This window comes from Scleropages formosus, chromosome 19, assembly GCF_900964775.1.
Source record: "Scleropages formosus chromosome 19, fSclFor1.1, whole genome shotgun sequence".
Classification (NCBI taxonomy): domain Eukaryota; kingdom Metazoa; phylum Chordata; class Actinopteri; order Osteoglossiformes; family Osteoglossidae; genus Scleropages; species Scleropages formosus.
In genome coordinates, this window is record NC_041824.1 from 10,183,059 (window position 1) to 10,205,971 (window position 22,913).

The window sequence follows — 22,913 nt, forward strand, 5'->3', positions numbered from 1 at the left end:
TGTTGACTAGTATTTGGCTGGCACCTTCATCCAAGGTGACTTACATTTATTTTTGCTGATGCTTTTCTCCAAAGCGACTTAAAAAGTTAAGCTACTTACAATTATTTACCCATTTATACAACTGGATAGTTTTACTGGAGCAATTTAGGGTAAGTACCTTGCTCGGGGGTACTACAGCTGGAGGTGAGAATCAAACCCGTGACCCTTGGGTTCAAAGGCAGCAGCAGCGCCAAGCACTTTGCTGCTGGCTGTCCCCTAGTCCCACTGACTTACAGTGCTCGATACACTGCGCTGAACTCCTTACGGTTGTTTACTCACTTATACATCAGAGCAGTGTAACAGTGTGTAACGCGCACACGATGGGGAATTTAGTCATCAATCTGAACCCAAACCCAAGTGCTCAGGCCGGGTGCTGTGAGACAGCAGCGTGACCTGCTGTGCCACCATGCTGCCCGGGTCCTATATAAATCATCATGTTAAAAGTACGGTGTCACGCGGAACACGGGGAGCCGGGACGGCCGAACCCAAGTGCAGCGTTGTTCGTCAGAAGTTGAGGGAAGAGGCGAGATCGTGAATAGAGTAAGTGTGTGTGTAGTAACGCGAGGAAGGGCGGTTGTCCCGAACGAGATTCCGCGACGGTACGGGAGCTGAAGAGGGTCTTTATAGGGTAAGCGATTACTCGGGAGCCGGTGCGGAGTCAGGTGTTGTCGCTTGTGTTGTGTGCGTGGACGTGACATACTGTTAAAAGATTTTTGGGTGAAACCGGTAAAGCAAAATGTATTTATTAAAAGATTAATGATGAGACATTTTCACAGCATGATAAAAGTAATATGACATGTTAAGATACGTATGCTGCCTTGGCCATGCCTGGATCCTTGACAGATGGCTCCGGAGCGGTGGCCTTGTTGGACAAACGGCCCTTTGAGACGTCTTTAATGGGCTCCTGGCGAAGGCCTACGGAGAGAGGAGAATCGGTGCCAGGATAAAAAAAAAGGCACCTGCATTTGTGTATTTGTTACTGTGCTGCCGTTCTGCTTTTCAGCGGTGCTCAAAAAGTCTGCCGAGAAAACGCAGCCCTTCTCTTTCCGTCACCGTTCTACTTGTTCATTCTGTGAATCGATTTGCCTTTATAATGGAAAACGAAAGCTGTTAGACCGCTACTTTCTGCCGTGAGTTTGGTGAGACGGCAGCATGTCACGTGGTCTTATTGTACCAGCAGTTTCCTCATTTCTCCCCCTTTTGCTGCTGGAGTTTGTACAAGTCTAGTTTCAGCTGAACTGACATCTCTGAAATGAAAATGACATATAAACATAATCTGTGTGAATAAACAGTGGAAAGAGGACAAGCTGCGTCTATTCCCCGTACGGGATTTAATGGTGTATTTATCGGCAGGCGGCCTGGGATGAACCCGGCGGTTCTCACGATCGGATCAGCCGCGTCATCCAGATTGTGCCTCTGGTGCGTCTGTGATGGTCATCTGTGGCATGGCGTCGCGCTAAAGATGGGAGGGCTTCATGCCTTCAGCAGTTTCAAGGCATAGGAGTGAAAGATGCCTGTATTGTAGTCATCAAAGATCTTTATGTGGGCTTTGTATTATCTTCATAAAAATACTCAATTTATGGAACTGTCAAGACTTGGTAAGTCACTGAGTGCCTATGATGTCTGATGATGGTGCAGGATAGCTATAACTGACAAACTGATGCTTAAAGTCAGAGAGGTAGCTGTATGGTATTGGTCTTACAATGAGCTTAACCTCAGTTATTTAAACTGATTAAGCAACTTACAATGATGAAGCAACAAAACAATAATTATAATGGAAAATACTGGATACAGGTTGTACTTCTATGCCATGTCTATATATGTGGCTGAGAATGATATGGGATGCTTGTCTCATTTTGCTGTCGTGGTAAAGGAGGTGAATACTTACGCACTCAGTCCATATGCGTTTCACATTTGTAGTTTATTCAGAAATGAGTGGTAGAAATATGTTTTCAATTTGACATTAATTTTCTGTTGATCAGTGTCAAAAAAGCCTAGTTAAACTCATTGTGATTTAATTCCTAAACACTGAAATATTAAAGTCTGGGGGGGAAGGGGGGGTGAATATGTTTTATTTTTTTATTTATTTATTTTTTTAAATATATTGTATTATCAAAACTGAAATGTTCATGCTGACATATAGAGTAGCAGGATAGGAGGTGACTTCAAGTGCAATTTGAAATTTATGGTGAGTCACAGAAGAACATAATTCCGTGTTATCCAGTTACTATATAAATGGGTGGTACAGCGAGTAGCACCACCGTCTCACAGCGCCTGGGTGGTGTGAGAGAGGATGTGGGTTCGATCCCTGCTCAGTCTGTGCGGAGTTTGCATGTTCTCCCTGTGTGTGTGGCTTTCCCCCGGGTGCTCTGGTTTCCTCCCACAGTCCGAAGCCATGCTGTTCAGGTTCACCTAGTGTGTGAGTGACAGAGAGAGAGTGTGTGTGTGTGTTCCACTGATGTATGGATGAGTGACCCAGTGTAAGTAGTGTATCTAGCAGTGTAAGTCACCATGGTGAATAAGGTGCGTGGGCTGATAACACTACATAGAGTTCATCGGAAGTTTCTTTGGAGTAAAGCATCTGCTAAATAAATAAATATAAATAGTTTTTAAGTTTCACTAGAGCAGCTCCAGTGAAGTGCAGCGCCTTGATCATGTCGAAAACAGTTGCGTCCTTCCTGGCAACTTACGGGTCCCCGTCAAGGTGTCTTATGTGCGTCAGTAAACACCATGCTGCCAGCTGCCCATGTCAGTTTGCAAATCTCTGCATTGCAAATGTGCAGCAATTAAAAACAGGTGTTCACTAACAGATGTTGAGTTGTGTAGCACTAATGGAGTACAGGGCCGGTAATTGGTACCTCAGGACTCGGGGTCTGTGAATGGTTGTTGACCCCCCTGCGAACCACATCATTTTTATGCACTGCACACTGAATGCAAAGTGGTGTGTTTACAGCTAGGTCCCCAGCCCATATGGAAGAGGGTAAAGCTGTGGACCCACATGACTGGTCCATAATATGGGCAGGATTTGAACACCTCAGCAGATGCAGCGGATGAGTGGGCTAAGGGCACCTTGGGGATACAAAAATCCTCTCCGAACGCTCATTTAGATGTGAGCACCGGTGGGCCTCATGTTTCGACACGGAACTAACGACTGCTTGGATTTAGGACAGACGTCCCCATTAAACTCTACGTTATTATTACACAAATAAAGAGAAACATCTTTGTATCTTCCAAAATTCGTAACTCAAACGTCTGTAAGACAAGATGCCGTCTTCTGTATTATTAATAACTTTTGAGACTGCCGTACAGACTACGGTGCACATTTCTGTGAGCCATACCTGCTGAGTGACATAGTGCTTCCAGATTCTGCTACTTGCCATTGCAATAAATTAATAATGCAATAAATAAATAGCTAGTCTGAGCCAAGTTCTTCTTCAGCAGTTTACATGTTGCCAATGAAGAACCCAGTCTAAGGTTTGCATTCCTCTTATGGGCCACTGGGGTTAAAGCACTCAGTCATGTATTAAATGACCTGTGGTTAAGAAGCAGCCTATGTCAAACCCTGTAAATATCATCGGGATGATAAGATGCCAGCATGCGGTACTGTTTCCTTTCTCACCCCGCTGTCTATTTATTTACATCGGCAGCTTTTCTTTAACTCGGGGAATGTGACGCTGCAAGGGCTCAGGGCCTCCACATCCCCTCGAAGATTGAGCTTTATGGTCATCGTCCTGGAACGCGGTGCAGCAGAACACTGGGTAGCCGCTGCCAGTTATGGATGGAGCTGGGCGGTGGATAAAACTAGTAATTGTAAAGAATAATAATAATAATAAAATCATATTTATGGCACTAAAATCGGTAAAATTCTACTCACTGCTGTGAACACAAATAGTTTTGCGTGAGGTCCGTTATATGCTTATTTTCATGTCATGTGTGCAATGAGAACATAAGTATTTTTATTTTGCGTTAAGTGTCGGTAGCACTGTCACACCTCCCGGTCTGAAGTTAATGAAGGTTTTCCAAAAACGCACATGTTTTGCCAAAAAAAGTGCACTGCCCTTCCAAACATTGTGCATATGGTGTCTTATATAAATTTTTTTTCACTTCTCTTCGGAGAGTTTTCTTAGAGGAGTATTTCAAGCTGTTCTCTTCACCTGTTATTCTGTCAGTAGGAAGAACAGTGCTTGTCGTTTTTTGAGTGTTTTTTTGCGATTATGACTTCATCTGGGGTCCCTCAGCTCACTCACGGCGCTGTTTTTATACTGTAGTTCTCACTGTCATTATTGGAGGGGCGAAGATGCACGCTGGATCACTTCTTCTCGTTTCCTTCCACACTCATGTTATTAGGCGTCCCTTGGAGAATCCCATGTGGTCTTTGTGCAGGAGGTGCGGCCAGAGCCCGTCGGCATGGTGTTGGTTCTTGTTGGGAGGGACACGGCTTGGTTCGGCTGTAATGAGCTTCAGAGAGCTTCCTTGCTGCTGACCTGGGCTTCTAATCTGGATGGAGATGGTGGTGTCACTTGGGGACAGTCTACCAGCCATTGCTGTCTTGGCTTCCTGGTGACCTGTACCACACTCACTGGTACATCTACATTTATTTAGCTGAGGATAAACAGTAAGGCTGCTTTTGGTAACTGACCTATTTGTACCGAGTGAAGGACCAATTCAGGGTGAGTACTTTGCTCAAGGGTACTCCAGGAGGAAGTGGGATTTGAGCTTGAGTTCGTCAAATGCAAGGCAGCAGTTCTAACCACTACACCACCTGCTGCCTCTGCTTCACCTTCTCGTCTAGTTTAGCCTTCTAAAGCTGTTGGAATTCCTCTCGCTTTCTTTTTTTCTTCCTATTGGTGACTTTCTTTGATGAATATGGGAGTTAGAAGACCTTGAAACTGGTTTATGAAACTGGTGAGATTATTTTTTCCTTGATCGCGAGGCCTGCCAATACTTTGTCAGTAAATGGTCCAGTGCCATCCTGCATTTACTCCACTTGAAAATGTGTTCTGTCTGCAGAGGTTGGTACCCAGCATAGACTGCAGAAGGCTTTGTGTCTATGCAGTGTCCATCTCCAAACTATTTTTTCAGTAATCTGATATTTATAAGGGCTGTCCTTTATTAGAAATTGAAGTGCAGAATAGGTGGTTCGAAATGTTCTGAGCCAGCTTGACTGTGCGTTGCCTGGTTACGCCAATTGGTTGTTGTAGGAAGGCCTCCGTTGTACCTTTTGGCAAGGCACTAAATTGCTCCTGGAGAACACATACAGACAGGCTTCTGAGTACTGAACGTAGTTCAGAGAGTGATATAACAGCGACAGATGTAGATAACTATTTGAATAAGCCAGCTGGCAACAGTGGAGAAGAAAAAAACTCCCAGGAGAAAAGAAAGGGAGAAAAATGAACATTTGGGGGTTCCAAGTACCAATGGTTACCCACCTCTCCTGGGCATTCTACTGTGGTGGAACCTGTGTGGGTATGTTCTGGTGTAAAGATCAGAATGTCCATCAAGGTAAAGCTGTGGTCCAAGGATGCTGAAGCTGTTGTCCAGGTCCATTGTTGCTGATTCTTTCAAGTAGTGATCCTCAAATGCCCGTTTGACTCAGTGTGGTACAGACAGATCCAGGGTTTGAATCGGGCAGGTACACAGTACCAGCGCTTGTGATTTTCAGCAGTGGTGATCTGCATACTCCAAAAGACCTGCGCTTCCTCAGAGTGTAGGCAACTCTGGCCCTTCTTCACTAGAGCCTCAGTGTTGCTAGACCATTCCAGTCTGTTGTCCAGGTTCACCCCAGGTACCTGTACACACCCATCTCCACCACCTCTCATCAATGGCTACCGAACATAGTGGGCTCATACAGTTCCTAAAGTCCTGCACAACCATCTTTTTAGACTTTCTGATGTTGAGGTGCAGTTACTTCCTTTTGCAACACTCAACAGTGTCCTTCACCAAGCCTACAGTACTGGCCACATTTTAAAGCATATGTGCCTTGTGGTTATTTTAACAGTTGTTACCTGGACCACCTTTTTTACTCAGTTTTCAACACTGGCTGGAAACTTTCAGGAGTCACAGAGCTTCATCCGATTTAAGGTTCACGTCCTGCTGAGTTCCTCTGTCGGAGTACTGGGAAGCCAGTGTCAGGACGGGTAGTGCCCTCACCTGGACTGGGCACCTGCTTCCAGAGCTTCAGCGACCTCATGTACCACAGCTGGCCTGCCCCGACACCGATGAGGTAACTGCGATTACATGTGAAGCAGACAAAGTACAGTCAGGTCATGCCAGGGTAAGGGGGACAACCGTGCCTATGCTAAAGGGACAGTTTATAGTACTTTACCATTTAGTTGAAGGTTTCTTTCTTATTTTAGGTGGCAGATATATAAAAATATATTGAGTAATTTTCTTTAGCCATGAGGTCGAGTGGCTCTGCTGAAGCAGCGTAGAAGGTCTTGGCGTACTGGCCGAAACGCAAGAACACACTGCATTCATCATTCATCATTCATCTGGCCAGCAAAACAAACAGTTTTAACATCGCTGCGCTTTGTTTACACAGAACCAAATTCCTTTCTAAGAGAGGGATGCTGAGGTCTGGTTTGGGGGCATGCGGGGGACATCAATCCAAAACGAAGAGGACAGTTGTTTTGTCTGCGAGCCTGTTTTCCATCTCCATTGTTCTTCCTGTAACTGCTGTGGAATGGATCTCAGCTGTTTGTCTAATTAGTTTTTCTGGTTTTTTTAAGTCTAAGGTAAATTTACTAATAAGAAAAGTAAATCTCCCCTCTCCCTGTTAATTATATTTGTTGAAAACCCATTTTCTTTCACCACAAGCTAATTAATAGATAAACACCTTATTATATTTACAGTACTTCACCAGCTTATTTAGACAGGTTGGCAGAATCCATGTGCATCTGTATCTTAAATGAAGTAATAGGTTACAATTGTCCTGCTGTTAAGATTGCTATTGCTGGTTGTACAGTCGATGTCCTGAGAAGAGCTGTAGAGCTCAAAATGGTTTCCATGGAAATAAAGTCATGAGGAAAATGCATTGTTCACTTTCTCAGGTTCTGGAGTAACAGTTTTAAAGTTGTTTGTAATTCGGCTGATGTGATAATGTCCCTCAGTTATCTGTTTTGATGGCTTTATTTACAATGCTGGAGTGCTTTTGACTGCGCAAGAAAAGAATTTATTGTACCGATTTGGCAGTATCTTTTAGAAAATAAATCAGTCTAGTGGATGCTGAAGTTACAGTAGCTTCAGAAGTGTTTGCACCCCTTGCACTTATCCTGAAATCACATGAATTACCTTAATCGCACACAGGTGATCCCCATTCAACTTAAGTACTTTCTAAAAACAATTAGTGCCGCAGCTGATTCAGGAATGTCACAGTAAATGGGGTGAATACTTACGCAATCATTTATCTTGTGTGTTGTAATTAGTTCAAAATTGATTGATAGTAATGTGGTTTGACTTGAAATCACCATGGATTTAGGCTAGGCTTTTTGACTTTAATCGACATAAAAATCCTCTTTAATGTTAGTTTGTAATACACTAAGACACAAGAAGGTCCAAGGGGGTGAATACTTTTTGGACGTAAACAATCTACCGGTTGACACTGATGAGTTATGCTGAACTATTGCACAACCTCAGCAAAAAGGGAAAAGCATCTTGCTGCAATGATCCTTTTTTTTTTTTTTTTTTTAAAAGTCTTACCCTTGTATAAATCCGATGTGGGATAGATTGTTGGAGGCTTTTAAAATACACACAACCCTGTGTAAGTCAACTTCGTGATTAAAGTTCTGCTGCTGTGGACATTCGGACAAATGCGACCTTAGTCACATAAATGGTGTGCAGAGATTAAGAGATCAGATGCGTACAGTTTCACTCACTCTGTTTTGCACTGTATACTTGTCGTGATGAGCAGACAATCTGACAGTACCTGATACTTATAGGGCGTATTTATCACTGACTTGATAGTCTTAAACCTATTCTGTACTTCCGTATCACCAATTACAATGAGAAAAGTAAAGGCCTCTTGTATGTCTGAAAAAGTCTGTGCAAAGGGAATTATTTATGTGCCGAAGGACCTTGATTTCTTGGGAAAATACATGCATTCTTTCTCTACCCAGAAGCAACGGTAGAAAAACACAAAATGATTCTTTCATGGTTCTTCACATCTTACCCTGCTTTACCCACCCTGGATAGGATAGACCTTGTATATACCCTTGGAGAAGATCACACAAGGGCACATGTGTGGGCTGGTTGAAGACACAAAGAAACTGTTCCAGTCAGCTGGTTTGTAAGGGTGAAGGAAGCAAAACTTGGTTCCTCTCAACGGCGTCTTTCACTTGGCATTATGCAATGCTGTGGTGGCATCGCCTGGGAGCAGAAGAGAACAAGACTGATCTGAAGGAGTCAATGGATTTTGACTTTTCACTTAAGCGCTGCAGTCTTAGGTTTGCGGAGGTGTTCCGCTGCAGATGGTGGACAAAGGTGTCGTAATCCTACACGGTATGGTTGGTTCCTTCATCAAGGGGACTGAAAATATGGAGGGTTATATAAAATCTAGGAGCCATTACATCTTTGAAGATACATGTGACCCTCAAGTTACAACACATACTACTTACGACAACAGACTTTCAGTGGCCATCCCGTTAACCTCATTACATTATTTTCAAATCCCTGTGTTTGTATTGTCTAACGACAACCGCTCCATCTGCTATACGATAACATCAGCTGGCCGAGCTGCGGCAAGGCACCATATTTCTTTTTGTTTTTGGTCTCGGTCAATATTTGGGTGTCTAGCAGTGATTGTGTGTCATTTACAGTTTTTTTTTTTTTTTTTTTTTTTTTTTGTTTGTGATTCCCTTCAAGTTACTTTTTTTTTTTTTTATAGTGTCTAGCAAGTGAAAAAGTGACTGTTGCAGTGGTGCTGAAAGAAAAAAGTGGAAGACAATAGATTTAGAAATGAAAGTGGAAAATAGTAGTGCAGCATGAAAATATAATTGGTACTGTATTTATATTACTAATATTTTATATTAGTATTATTTTAACATAATGTGTGAAATTTGGAGGGGGTGCGGTGGCGCAGTGGGTTGGACCGCAGTCCTGCTCTCCGGTGGGTCTGGGGTTCAAGTCCCGCTTGGGGTGCCTTGCGGCGGACTGGCATCCCGTCCTGGGTGCATCCCATCCCCGCAACCCTGTATGGGATAAGCAGTTCAGACGGTGTGTGTGTGTGTGTGTGTGTGTGTGTGTGCGCGCATTTTAACATAATGTGTGAGATCTTGGGGGGGCACGGTGGCGCAGCGGGCTTGGCTGGGGCCTACTCTGTGGTGGGTCTGGGGTTCGAGTCCTGCTTGGGGTGCCTTGTGACGGACTGGTGTCCCGTCCTGAGCGTGTCGCCGCCCCCTCCGGCCCTGCGCCCTGTGTTGCCGGGCTAGGCTCCGGTTCACTGCGACCCCGCTCGGGGCAAGCAGTTGTAGACATTGCGTGTGTGTGAAATCTATGCAGAAATATAATGAAGCCCTATTACACAACATAGCATTCATGCATTTTAATTGTTTCTATATCCTTACAGTTTATACAATGTAAAGCGATTTTTGACTTACGAAGAGGTCATTGTAATAGAAGCCCAACATAAACTGAGGACCACCTGCACATGACGCTGGTGTGGTTTAGGAGCTGAAGGTGTTGGCCTGTCGTCACTGACTACGATCATGGCTTGTGTCTTCCAGGTGGAGGGAAGCTGCCACTCAGCCAGTCCCACTAAGGGTTTCTTCATGAGGAGTCCGTTCAGCCGGCCCTCCAGCCCCATGTCGGCACCCGCCAGGTCCAGGGTCAGCCCGAGCTCGCCCAAGACCATCTTCCCATACCCCTCTCACCAAGACTCCCCGCCCAAGTCCCCCCGTCGCATGAGCTTCAGCGGGATCTTCCGCTCGTCCTCCAAGGAGTCCTCCACCTCAAACACCTCCACCTCTCCCGTCAGCATCAAGCTCTTCTCCCGGGCCAGGAAAGGTAGGTGAACACACAAGATAAAGCTCCTCCCCACAGAGGACCCGTGGCACCCCTTGGTTCACATATGTATCTCCACCTAAACATTTGGGCCTTGTGTGGCTATAATATACTATTAATCCCTGCTGGGAAATTGACAGTATCTTGTGTTTGTAATATAGTTATCTCTTCTTTCTGTAAGAAGGATAAAATCATATCATCATGCATCAGTAATACAATATATATCATTTATTATACTGGTGTGTTAATACGGTCCTGTTGGATGTACGTGCATACTCAAGCACACACTAATATAAAGTTATTCAAAAGCAGCAGCAATGCTTGGAAAAACTGTGGAAATTGCGCTCCGTTCCGAGCGTAGTTTGGTACGGTTGTCCGCCCACGTGTTTTCTTGGTGGCAGTTTTATTGTCATGTCCAATGAAACAGCGCATCATTAATATTAGTGACAGACATCGCTACACAATACAAATATAAAGCCTTCATTGGCTTGGGTTGAAGTAGTTATTTTCATTTTGCGTCCATTAGAAAAAGGCCTCGTTGTTTATACATTTGCGGCTTGTAAAAGCTCCGCTCGCTTCCTTTCCGTCCTCGCAGTGACGTAATGCGGTTACGTCGCGGTTCTCGGATTAAGCCCGTTGAAAGGACCGTAACGGTGCGGGACAAACGTTTTTTTTCACAGCTGAAAAAGTCCAGAGTTGTAAGATGAGCTTTATTTCCTATTAATTTCCTTCTTCTTGGTGCCTCCGGACAGCATTTAGATGCTGATCAATAAAAGAACGGACATTCGGCCGAGGAGCAGGACACGGGAAGGTGGGACAGGAGACTGTGGGTTTGGTTGTCTCCATATTTTATTGCTTTTTTTTTTTTCTTTTTTTCGCCTCAAGACAGCATTCATTTTGTATGTTTAGCCCGAGAGTCGATCCAGCTCATACTCCCACGCGGATTTCTCTTAATTTTGCAGTTATTTAGCAATTTATTTTATTAACGTCATCCACGACAACACAGGCAAGGATGTAAGCGGTGGTGGCATGTGCCAGAGAGGGGTGCTGTTGCTACTCAGGTTACACGTCTGTCTGAGCAGGGTTAGAACCCGTGTTCTTCAAGCGCAAGGAGGTGACCCCCTCACTGCGACGCCGCCTGCTGCCCGCCAAAGGACAACTTGGCCTGGACGGCGTTTTCTCTCGATTTCTAAACTGCTCGTCTCTGAGGTTTCCTTCGCAAACTTCGGAAGAGCTACATTCACGTTCATTCACGTCACCGATGCCTTTCTCCAAAGCGACGCGTATCTCCAAGAAAACAGAAGTGCATTTCAACAGCAGACTGCGATACAAATGCAGACGCACGATTCGCAAAGTCAGTTTTTGCAAATTCGGCGTTTCAACCGGCATACATTATAAGAGCGGCTGCCTATAGAATCGATAAGGAGCAGCAGGTAGCATAGTGGTTAGAGGTCCCAAAGGCTGCAGGTTTGAATCTCAAATGTATCTGTAGTATCCTTGAGCAAAATGGGTAAATAATTGTAAGTAGCTTAAAATTGTATGTGGCTTTAGAGAAAAATGCCAGTTAAAGGAGTAAAATTTACACATGTATAAGAAGATAATGTATTGCAAATTTATCAAGCACATAGGATACGTTACATGAATAGCTATAGAATTGATAGGGATTACATGTATCTATGGGGGGCGCGGTGGCGCAGCGGGTTTGGCCGGTGCCTTGCTGTGTGGCAGGTCTTGGGTTCGAGTCCTGCTTGGGGTGCGGTGGCCCTGTCTTTCTCCCTCTGCTTGCCTCCTCCACCATCCAGAGAAAGGACCTGGCAACCCACCTCTGTTTCCTCCCTTGACTTGCCTTGAAAACCACGCGAGTGGTCGCGGTGGGTCGGCTTCGACTCGGCACTTACCGTACCATACAGGTGTCTATAGGACTGATAGATTGATTAGCTTTTAATGACCTAAGTAATGAAAGTTTATGGAGCAGGTGGAATATCAAGAGGGAAGTGAGTCTAAAAGAGTTGTGTTTGGAGACCCTTCTTGAATGTTGAGGGGTTCAGTAGTTTTGAGTGACAGTGGGAGCTCATTCCACTGCATTGGAGACCTTCTGGCTTTTGATTTTGGACAACCTCTTGTGTATGGGACCAGCAAGTGGCCAGAGGTGGATGAGCACAGCAATCCGCCTGGGGTGTGGCGAGTGATCGGGTGCCGTAGGTGTCAGGGTGCAGATCCGTTGATGGTCTTGTAGGCTATAACCAGAGTCTTGGACTTGATACGGGCAGCGACAGGACGCCAAGAGTAGCCGACACAAATGAGAAACATGCAACTTGCGTGATTTCCCTGCGGCTCCATCTTCAAAGTTATAAATAGCACTTTAAAAAAGGGAGGAAATTTGACTTCGGGAGGCCGAGAACAACATGGTGACACGACAGCAGAGACAGCCCAAAGTTTTTACCACGGTCCATGTAGGTGTAGCCCGAAAGTCTTCTTTTTCGTTCCTTTAAAAGACCGTATGGGGGTTTATACTGAGATTGTGTCGCTTCTAGAAAAAAGCATCTAATAAATGGGAGCAATTTATTATTATTTCTTTGGCATCCCCTCGGGACCGTTTGGTGTTATTTTAGTATTTTATTTTAATGAAGAGGGCAAAACTAATTTTTTCCTTGGCTGCTGTTTGCTGCCGTTCTGTATTAAAGGAATATTCCGGCACTTCACAGGGCTTTTGTGGAAGCCCCGAATATCGTCTCTCAGCGCCTGGGTGGTGCGAGAAAACGTGGGTTCGATCCCTGCTCAGTCTGCGTGGAGTTTGCGTGTTCTCCCCGTGTCTGCGTGGGTTTCCTCCGGGTGCTCTGGTTTCCTCCCACACTTCAAAGACATGCTGTTCAGGTTCCCCCATAGTGTGCGAGTGACAGAGTGTGTGTTCCACTGATGTATGGATGAGTGACCCATTGTAAGTAGTGTATCTAGCAGTGTAAGTCACCTTGGTGATTAAGGTGTGTGGGCTCATAACACTACATAGAGTTCATTGGAAGTCGCTTTGGAGAAAAGCGTCCGCTAAGTGAATAAATGTAAATGTAACCCCGATGTGTAACCACAGCCTGTAAATGTTCAAAATCAACAGTAGTGGGCATCTGGCTAATTTCGCTGAAGTCTCCGAACGGTGTTGCGTCACATCACAGCGCTTTACGCCGCACACACTGCATTGTCTCCTCTTTCCTTCTCCACTTGTTTTAAGAACACGGACGTTCGCCGGCCGCAGCCTTTATTTATACGAAAGGCGGAACAGATGTGGACATATTTTCGTTTCACTCGTTGATCACAGCGCAGAAAACAACATTATGTTCTTAGAACAAAAGGAGATGTTCTGTTTTTTTTTCCATATTTAAAGAAAAAAATTCCCGAAGAAGAGAAAAACATAGCAGATATTTTTTTGTTTTAATATCAAGGACTACAGATTTATTGATCAGACCTTATCAATGCATTTCCATCTCCTGTGTGTGCGACCGCAGCTACCACGGGTTTGTGACCATTTCCAAAGGATGCTCCTGCCAGTCATCAAAGCCCCCCGGCGATGCGTCTGGGGGGCTGCGCGCTGCAGCCGAGTGGGCGTGCAGCACTTACTGCGCTCCTCAACGCCTCTCGCGCACACCCACACACAGAGAAACACACAGACAACTCTTATATAACTCCACTCTCGGGCCTCCTCTGCGTTTGCCTATTTCTCTATCTTAAACAAAATCCCCCGAACGGCGTAGATAGCGGCCGGGACCCGCGCAACCCTGAGTGCGGCTGTCCCGGCGCTTCCCGCGCAGGTCCACCGCCCCCCGGGGCTGAGCCGCAGAGCTGTTGGAGCAGCCCGTGCCATGTGACTCAGGGCTGTGACGGGAGGGTGCGGAGGCCTTTTTGTTGTGTGCGCTGTCATCGCCGAACCGCCATTTGTCTCGCGCCGAGCGCTTGTCCGAAAGTCTCCCCCCGTGGATGTCGGAACGAGTCCGCGTCATGTCACACGCACCTCCTTTGGTCACGGACGTCGTCATTGAAAGACGCTGTTGAGATTTTGAAAAGAGAGCGCTGGGCTGCGGGTTCGGACGTCAGTTCGAATTCAGCTCGGTCTGTGCAGAGTTTTCACGCTCCCTCTCTTGTCACGTGGGTTTTTTTTCTCTCGCTCTGGTTTTCTCCCACAATCCATAGACATCCAGGTGGATTCCTCTCTAGACTGTAAATTGCCTGTAGTGTGTGTGTGTGTGTGTGTGTGTGTGTGTGTGTGTGTGTGTGTGTCTGATTGCCCTGGGAACTGGCATCCTGTCCAGGGTGTCCCCTGCCTAGGCCCCTGTATCCTGTGTGTAGGATGTGGGTTTGGGCCCCACTCAATCTGTGTGGAGTTTGCTTATTCTCCCCGTGTCTGCGAGGGTTTCCTCCGGGTGCTCTGGTTTCCTCCCACAGTCCAAAGACAGGTTTCTCCCGTTAAGGTATACTGGTGACTCTGAATCACCCGTTGTGTGTGAGTGACACGGAGAGTGCGTTTCACTGATGTATGGATGAGTGACTCACTATGTAGTGTTATTAGCCCACACCTTATTCACCAGGGTGACTTACACTGCTGGGTACCCTACTTACAGTGTTCACTGGAAGTTGCTTTAGAGAAAAGTGTCTGTTAAATGACGTAACGTAAACGTAAATATGTTGATCAACGGTATTACCGCAGGAGGTGAGATTCGAACCGGTGCCCTCTTTGGAGCCCAAAGGTGACAGCTGTAACCAGCTCTACACAGATATGTCGGGACACATAACTGTATGTTGCTATGCATGTCTACTGTGCGGATATCTGCACGTCACTATGTTTCGCACGTTTCCTTTCGAGCGGGTCTTAGACTGCCGGGGACTCATTGACTAGCGTCTCCTACCCAGCTGAGGGTCATCTTCCGTCCCGTGGACCGAGACTACCGGGTGCTCGGACGCCTCTGGCCTCTTGTTTCCGGGCAGAGAAATTTGACGAATAAGTGGGTGGAAGCCAGGGGGGCGCGGTTTAACAGTCGGAGTAATGGGGGTGTGTCAGTTGGTGGAGGGCGGGGCTTACTGGGGAAATCCCAGTTAAGGGCCCAATTAAATGCCTGGATTGCTTGGAATTTTGTTTTGATGGCTTAATTTGATCGGTCGGAGCGTTTCGCTTTAAGGGCCGCACCAAGGGAGTGGTTCTATTTTTAAACCGATTACGGTAAAAGATAGGAGCCCACAGCTGGGAAACGCGGTACCTTTGGGGCGCTGTCGCGTCTGTGGATGAAGCAGAGCAAAAGCACAGAAAGTGCCTCCTCTGGGCTTCCCGAGAACCACTTATCGCACACTTTATTTCCCAGGAAAGGGCGTGAGCCAAAGGGGCTTCGGCTGGGATCTCCTGATGGTCTCACTCATTACAGCTTCCCCTGGAGCCGCGCTGCCGCACCGTGGCCGTGTTTGTCACTGCCCGTCACAGTTTTGTTCTGTTTACGTTTATTCGTCTAGCAGGTGCTTTTCTCCGAAGCAACATACGGCTCAGAGTAAACAACAGAACAAGCATTAAAGGTGGTTATAGGTGCAAATGTACTATTGATGAAGCATCATCAGTTTGTCAGCAGCACCGTTGTAGCTCTATGCAGCTACGTGTAGGATTGTGCTTTAGGAAATTAAAAAGGTGATCGTCATACATGGTGTGATGCAAATTTATGGAGCTGTTAGAAGATCAAGAGAGAAGTGGGTCTGAAAGGGATGTGTTTTAAGATCCTTCTTAAATATTGAGAGGGATTCAGCAGCCCTGAGGGACAGAGGGAGCTCATTGCACCACCCTGGAGCCAAATCTGAGAACTTTCAGGCTTTTCATTTTGCTTTTCTGCATGGAGCCACTAAACGGCCAGATGTGGAAAAGCTTAGGGTATTTCTGGGGAGCAGTAAGTGATCAGGGCATATGGAAGAATGGAGATGGTGTATTTATTCCATCATTGAAAAGGGATGCCTTTGCCTTCAAGCAGGTTTGAAGACTACTCAGATACTGGGTTTGGGTGAAGTTCTGTAGAGGATCGGGGACCCCAGCGTTAATGTAGCACCCTGCAATGCTGCCGAGTTTGATGAGAGAGCAGGTCCCGCCGTAGATGTCGGCAGGCAGCAAAACAGATGCATTACTCACCAAAGAGGAAGTGCAGATGGGGAGGAGGGGGGTGGATTGATGCCTGGCACTCTCTCCGTTTCTGGACTCATTTCTGCTCTCAGTACACGGATGGTAACCTTACCCTTTTCATTGAGGGTCAGGGGCAAGTCCACCCTCACTGAGCCCAAAGTGTCGTTAATGATCAGTGACGGCTGTAATTAGGACGCGAAGGGACAGCTGCCGTTCGGCGTTGTGCCACCAGGTGGACACGGTGACACGCTAAACACGTGGAAAGGCCTTCCTGGGCTGCGAATTTGCACAAAGCACCTGCGATGGTACATTTCCAAACGCGCTTTTCGGAAAAAAAATGGTTCCGGACATTTATATACTTGTGGGGTGATGTTTTCTTTATGTACATAAATAAATACGTGTCCTGAATCTCACTGATTTATGATCTTCTTTTTTCCCTTAACTTCTTGACCTTTAGTTGGATGGGAAAATAGCCTGGAGATGACAAATTTGTTTCCACCTTTCCCTCGAGGGAGGGTGGGGGTAGGTTCTAGGGTGTTCTCCTCCGTTAGAGGTAATTTCCAAACCCGTGTACCCCCGGCTGAACCAGGGTCATCTGTGCGGTGTGTCAGACGTTCCCAGACATCACTGACTGGACCAGCATAAAGCATGGGCCCAGGAGCATGGGAGCCAGGATAAGGGTCGTGACCCCATGATGTCACCGCAGATGCTATTGGTATCACGGGGCACGGGGAGCGTTTGGAGCGCCGAAGCGTACGGTTCAGTGTGGAGGAGGGGGTGTCTGTGTGCAGTTGCTATTTTTCACCATGCTTTCACTCCAGTAGAGGCTCATACTGCACATGACTGTCAACCCATTACCGTAGTCAGAGGCCCCAAACTAGCTACCTTGTTTGATCAAAGCAATAATTTTGTTTATTTTTTTCATATTTTCGAACTTTAATGGGATGCATCACGACAATTTATTATACGTTGCACATTTTGTACAACAGCGATAAGGTTACGGTAAGAAGCGTATATTCTAAATCTGCATATTTACAGCGAACAGAAAGGTTGCGGCGGCTGCGCGGACAAGTGAAAATGCACAGGTGTAACGTGTTTGTCGGCCAGGTGGTGTAGCGACACTACGTTGTGCCGGATCGTCATCTCTACCAGAGACGGTGTGCGACAGAACCACGCGGACGCAGTGTCGACCTGCTGCATCGCAGGTGCCGGAGCCGGTCCCGCTCATTAACGGTCTCCGTTCACCATCCCGGTCTGGTCCCGGGGATGGCAGCGCGCCATGCGGTGCTCTGACAAGCCCCATCCCGAGGCAGCTGCTCCAATTAGCACAGGCCGTGCTGTAATCCCTTTTTTTTTTTTTTTTTTTTTTTTTACTAACGGCGCCTGTTGCCCGGCAACGGCTAAATAAACAAGCACATGCGGAGTCGTGCGGCCGTGTATGGCAAGCGCCTGACTAATGAGCGGCCTTCGAGGGATGTCATGTGCCGCAACGCCGCCCGTACATATCAATGTATCACCGCTCGCAGCTCGGGCTTCTCACATGCCTCCGACTTTGACTGTTATGTAAAAGCTGCCAGTTGCGGAACCCAAATAAGGGACCTGTTTGTCACCAATCCAGCGGCAGCACCGCGATTCCGGTGAAAGGTGTCCAAAATAATTTTGGCAACCATTTGAAACGGAGATCGTCCGGTACGCAGATACCGACCCTTAAAAAGTGTATTTCCAAACTGATCCCTCACCCCGTCTTTGTTTCGGTTTATGACGAAAGAGGGAACGAAGTGTGTGTGTTTCTCGCACCGCAGTGTGTGTGTGACAAACTGCTGCATGTCTGTAGTGTGTTCAAAACCATTTTTAATTGTCCATCCAGTGATTCCTTGTCCTGGTCAGGGTCGTGGCGGTCCGGAGCCTGTCCTGGAATCACTGGGCACAAGGCTGTTGGGGGGGAGAAGTGATACGTGTAACCCGTGTGGTGTGAACTTCAGGATACGAACCCTGTTTTTGCTAAGGTCACTTTGATTTATTTTTGCTCTTTAACGTTGTGTTTATGCTCCGTGCGCGCTATGCAAGTGCTGCCATCAAATTATTGTTATTATAATGTGGCGCGCAGCTCCGTGGGTTTGGATGGGGCGAAGAAGGACGCGGAGGCAGCGTTCGTTTCGAACGTTTTATTTGAACGCCGACGCGCGGGGAAATGAGGCTCTCGGCCCGAGGACCCCGTTTCCTCCAGGACCCGCACCGCAAGCCAGCCTTCCCGGCCCGCTTAGCGGCCCCAGGCTCTCTTTTCTTTCTCCCACCTTGGGAGATGCAAACACCCCCTTATATTCCCTGTACGTCACCAAACGCTAACCAATTACAATAAAACACATTTCCCGCTAAAACAGTAACACAGGTTGTTACACACACAGTTTCAGAACCGCTTGTCCCATACGGGGTCGCGGGGAACCGGAGCCTACCCGGCAGCACAGGGCACAAGGCCGGAGGGGGAGGGGACACACCCAGGACGGGACGCCAGTCCATTACAAGGCACCCCAAGCGGGACTCGAACCCCAGACCCACCAGAGAGCAGGACCCGGTCCAACCCGCTGCACCACCGCGCCCCCACATCGCAGTAATAATGGAGTATAATAGTGTAATAGTGCTAATGTTTAGCAGGCGCCGGTTCGACCGCTTTTGCGCCGACGTCATTAGTGTCGCGTGTTCATTCTGCTCCCCCACTGATATTCGCCCCAACTTCTCTAAAGCAAAATTTCCCATAGGCCTCTAAATCATCCCCCGGCACGAGCGGCGGCCGCAGCACCTGCGTGTGCGCGAGCGCGAACGCGCAAGCGAGCGATATCGCGCGGCCGGAGCCGAGCTTTGCATACAGTAGCAGTCGGTGAGATGGCAGAGTGGAAGGAACGCCGGCCAAGGTATGCAAAGCGCGGCAGGGTAAATCCGGGCCTCCGCGACGTAAATGTATCCTGTTATGGGGGCCGCTGCAACGTGCTCCACGTACGTGTGTACGGCGTCCGTCTTTTACCAAGGTGCGCTCCATTCTGCTGTTGTTGCGGTTTTTTTTTTTTTTTTTTCTAATTAATGCAGAGTTGTGGAGGGGCGGAGCCTATTCCAAAAGTGTAAAGTGCAAGGCAAGGTACACCCTTGTACTCCTTCTCAGAGCGGTTATATACACATACACACACTCACGCACGCGTGCCTTTGGACTACTGGAGGAAACCCATAGGACATACCGCAACATTACGTGTCATTTACACGTGTTGGATATTATTATTTGTTTGTATTTTTGTAAAGGCTCAGAGCGGCTATGTTCTCGTGGTGAGCTGTAGCCCGCCGTCTAGTCGGTGGTTCGAGATTCTCGCCCGAAAGGCTGCGTTTATCTGGCTTTTTCAGAAGTGACGCTGGAATATTGTCATCGCGTAATGTCCGTAAAGCTTAGCCTCGCTGCCGACAGCCCTGATTTCTCCAGGCTTTATGGGATGGTAGCATGTTGGGGAAAATATGTGTGTTTGATCCCTTCGGAGATCAGGGTCACGGCGATGAGGTCTCGCCGCCCATCATGTCTGTCCGGTAATAACTTAGTCCTGCGGATCCCACTTCGGGGGGCTTGACTCACTGACATAGGAAAATAAACCTGGCTCTCTGAAGTCATAGGTTGTGTGTGTGTGTGTGTGTGTGTGTGTGTGTGTGTAATTGCAGCAAAACACTAATTTCCCTGTATCTGTCGAGTCTCTGATTCTTCACCCTGAAATTATTGAAATGACACAGTGATACTGCGTGTGACAGTTTGCTCTCTTGCAACAGAGTTTTTCATTCCTCTAGGAACAGCTGGGAATGAATGGCTGGGAATGCAGGACTCTCTGTTAGTGCCAACGCAGTCACTTCATCCATCCTCTCTTCTTCGCCGAGTTCACTTACGATGCTGTAAGTGACCAGGCTGGTAAAGGGGTACGGAGCGGGTCAAAACAAAGCACGAGCGCTTCGCCGGGTCAGGGCGTGTTGGTGTCGGAATGCCGCGGGAGCGTTCGGCGGTCAGCAGTTGGCGTGGCGGTTAGAGCCGCCCCTCGCGGAGGATTCTGTACGTGCGGCTTAGCGAAGAGGGGTTACGAGCGCTCGCAGTAATTGTGACGGCTGCTTCGTTAGCTAGCGTAAATCCTGCTTAATAATAATCCATCTTATACAGTGCCTTTAAAGACATCTGCAGAACCCAGGTTCAAATCCCACTCCTGCTTCATCAAGCTATTTTCCTTGTATTGATACAGTAAAAGTGGGGGATGCGGTGGTGCAGCGGGTCGGACCGGGTCCTGCTCTCCGGTGGGTCTGGGGTTCGAGTCCCGCTTGGGGTGCCTTGCGACGGACTGGCGTCCCGTCCTGGGTGTGTCCCCTCCTCCTCCTCCGGCCTTACGCCCTGTGTTGCCGGGTTAGGCTCCGGTTCCCCGCGACCCCGTACGGGACAAGCGGTTCAGATGATGTGTGTGTGTGTGTGTGATACAGTAAAAATGACCAGCTGTGTAAATGATTTTTAGAAGTTCAGCATTTTTAGTTGCTTTAAATTTCATTCAGTTAAATGAGTAAATGTAAACGAAATGCTGCTTTGGTCCTGGACACCTCCCCAAGGCGAGTGGTGGAGCAGCAGTCCTTCTCCTCCTCCTCCTCCTCCTCCCTCTTACTCACCAGCTCCAACCGAAAGCTGAAAAATATGAGGTGCTGAACTGCAGGAGAGCACAACACATTATGGGCTTTAATGTTTTTCACCGGACTTTGTTAGCAATGTCTGGACAGCGTCAGGGTCCCGCTATGCCCGGCATCCTGAGCGCCGGTCAGCCTTATCTGTGAACGGCCAATCCGCCCCCCGCCACAAAGGAGCTCAGTCTATTTACAGTTCAGCGTCGGCTTTGCGTTTGCAGCGCAGCCCTCTAAAAAGTGATGATTGCTCTGTGGTTCCCATATTCGGAACATGCGGAAGATTTTGCGTGTGTGTGTACGGTCTCAAGAGCCTTTTCAGGAACTGGGCCTTCTATTGATGACACCAGCGCACAGGCAGCGAGGTCGCATGTGAGGGCCACTGATAAGCCGCGTTGCGCCGGACCCACCCGGGTGCCGTTGTCCCCCAGCAGCACGGCAGAACAAGTACATTTCCGCAAGGGGATCCGCGGTCCTAGACAGGAGGACATGCCAGAAAGAAGCACAACTCTGTGCTGAATAATTTGTATTTTGTTGTGTAATATTTAAAAAATAAAACAAAATAATATAGATATATTATTTAGTGTTGTATACAGTATATATATATACACACACACACACACACACACACACACACACACACTGTCTGAAACCGCTTGTCCCAAGCAGGGTTGCGGGGAGCCGGAGTCTAACCCGGCAACACAGGGAGTAAGGCTAAGGGGGAGGGGACACACCCAGGACAGGATGCCAGTCTGTCGCAAGGCACCCCAAGCGGGACTCGAACCCCAGACCCACCGAAGAGCAGGACCCGGTCCAACCCACCGCGCCCCCCACAGTGTATGTTATATATATATATATATATATATATATATATATATATATATATATATATATATATAAAAAAAAAAAAAGACATATTTAAATTTGCTTTGCTTTATTAAGTGGCTCTTGGGAGAGTTTTCTCTTTCCTTAAGACACACATGTCCAGCCATGTATCCACAGCTCGTGGGCTCGAGGCGGTGGACCGGGCCATACCGATAAACGGTAGAAACATTTTGTTGTTTAAAGGTAAAGAATAGTATATGTTCATAATAAAAAATGGTATCTGTAAGTTTCAGAGTAAGATGTTGTACAGCAATAATAATAATAATAATAATAATAATAATAATAATAATAATAATAATAATAATAATCCATCCAGTTTCAGTAGCTATTGTTCTGATCAGAGCTGCTCTGAATCAGAGCCTATCCTGGAAACACTGGGCACAAGGCGAAGGGGAAGATCAACCCTGGACAGGACACCAGTCTATCGCAGATAGCCACACACAGTCACTCACCCATTCTCACACTATAGACAATTTAGCACTGCCAGTTCACCTGAACTGCATGTCTTTGGACTGTGGAAGGAAACCAGAGCACCCAGAGGAAACCCACACAGTCACAGGGAGAACATACAAACTCCACACCGACTGAGCAGGGTCAAACCCACAGCACTAGTTGCTGTGTCACTATGCCACCTGTACTACTACCACTGCTACTACTACTACTACTAATAGTGTGTGTGTGTGTGTGTGTGTGTGTGTGTGTGACTGTTTGAGTTGGGCAGGTAACAGTGCCAGGTCTTGTGATTTTTATTATTTATTCTATGATAAATACAACTTAGTGACAGTAGACAGTGAAATTGTAATAAGATTAATAAATATTACATTTATTAATATTATTCTTATCATCATTATTATTAATAATAATGACAACAATAATAGTAATAGTAGTAGTAATGGTGATGTTTTAAAATAGGGCTCTCCTCTTGTTTTTCTACTTTTTAATAATTTTATAATTTATAATTACTCTGCATACATGCCTTTGATTTATGTGTCACGTCCACGCCCACAACACAAGCGACAACACCTGACTCCGCACCGGCTCCCGAGTAATCGCTCTCCCTATAAAGACCCTCTTCAGCTCCCGTATCGTTGCGGAATCTCGTTCGGGACAACCGCCCTTCCTCGCGTTACTTCGCGCACGTCCATGGATCCTCGTTCCTGTCCCGTTCGCCGATCCACCG

General features: G+C 47.0%; 1 protein-coding gene across 7 annotated transcripts in view; it reads left to right on the forward strand.

The window, feature by feature from the left end:
* LOC108931742 (5'-AMP-activated protein kinase subunit gamma-2-like) overlaps window positions 1-22,913 on the forward strand; it is a 102,235-nt gene that overhangs the window by 19,948 nt on the left and 59,374 nt on the right. For all 7 annotated transcript variants that reach the window (XM_029246427.1, XM_029246428.1, XM_018747733.2 and 4 more), the window contains one exon: window positions 9,759-10,038. In XM_029246427.1, coding sequence (XP_029102260.1) covers window positions 9,759-10,038 — 280 coding nt within the window. The remainder of the gene's footprint in view (window positions 1-9,758; window positions 10,039-22,913) is intronic.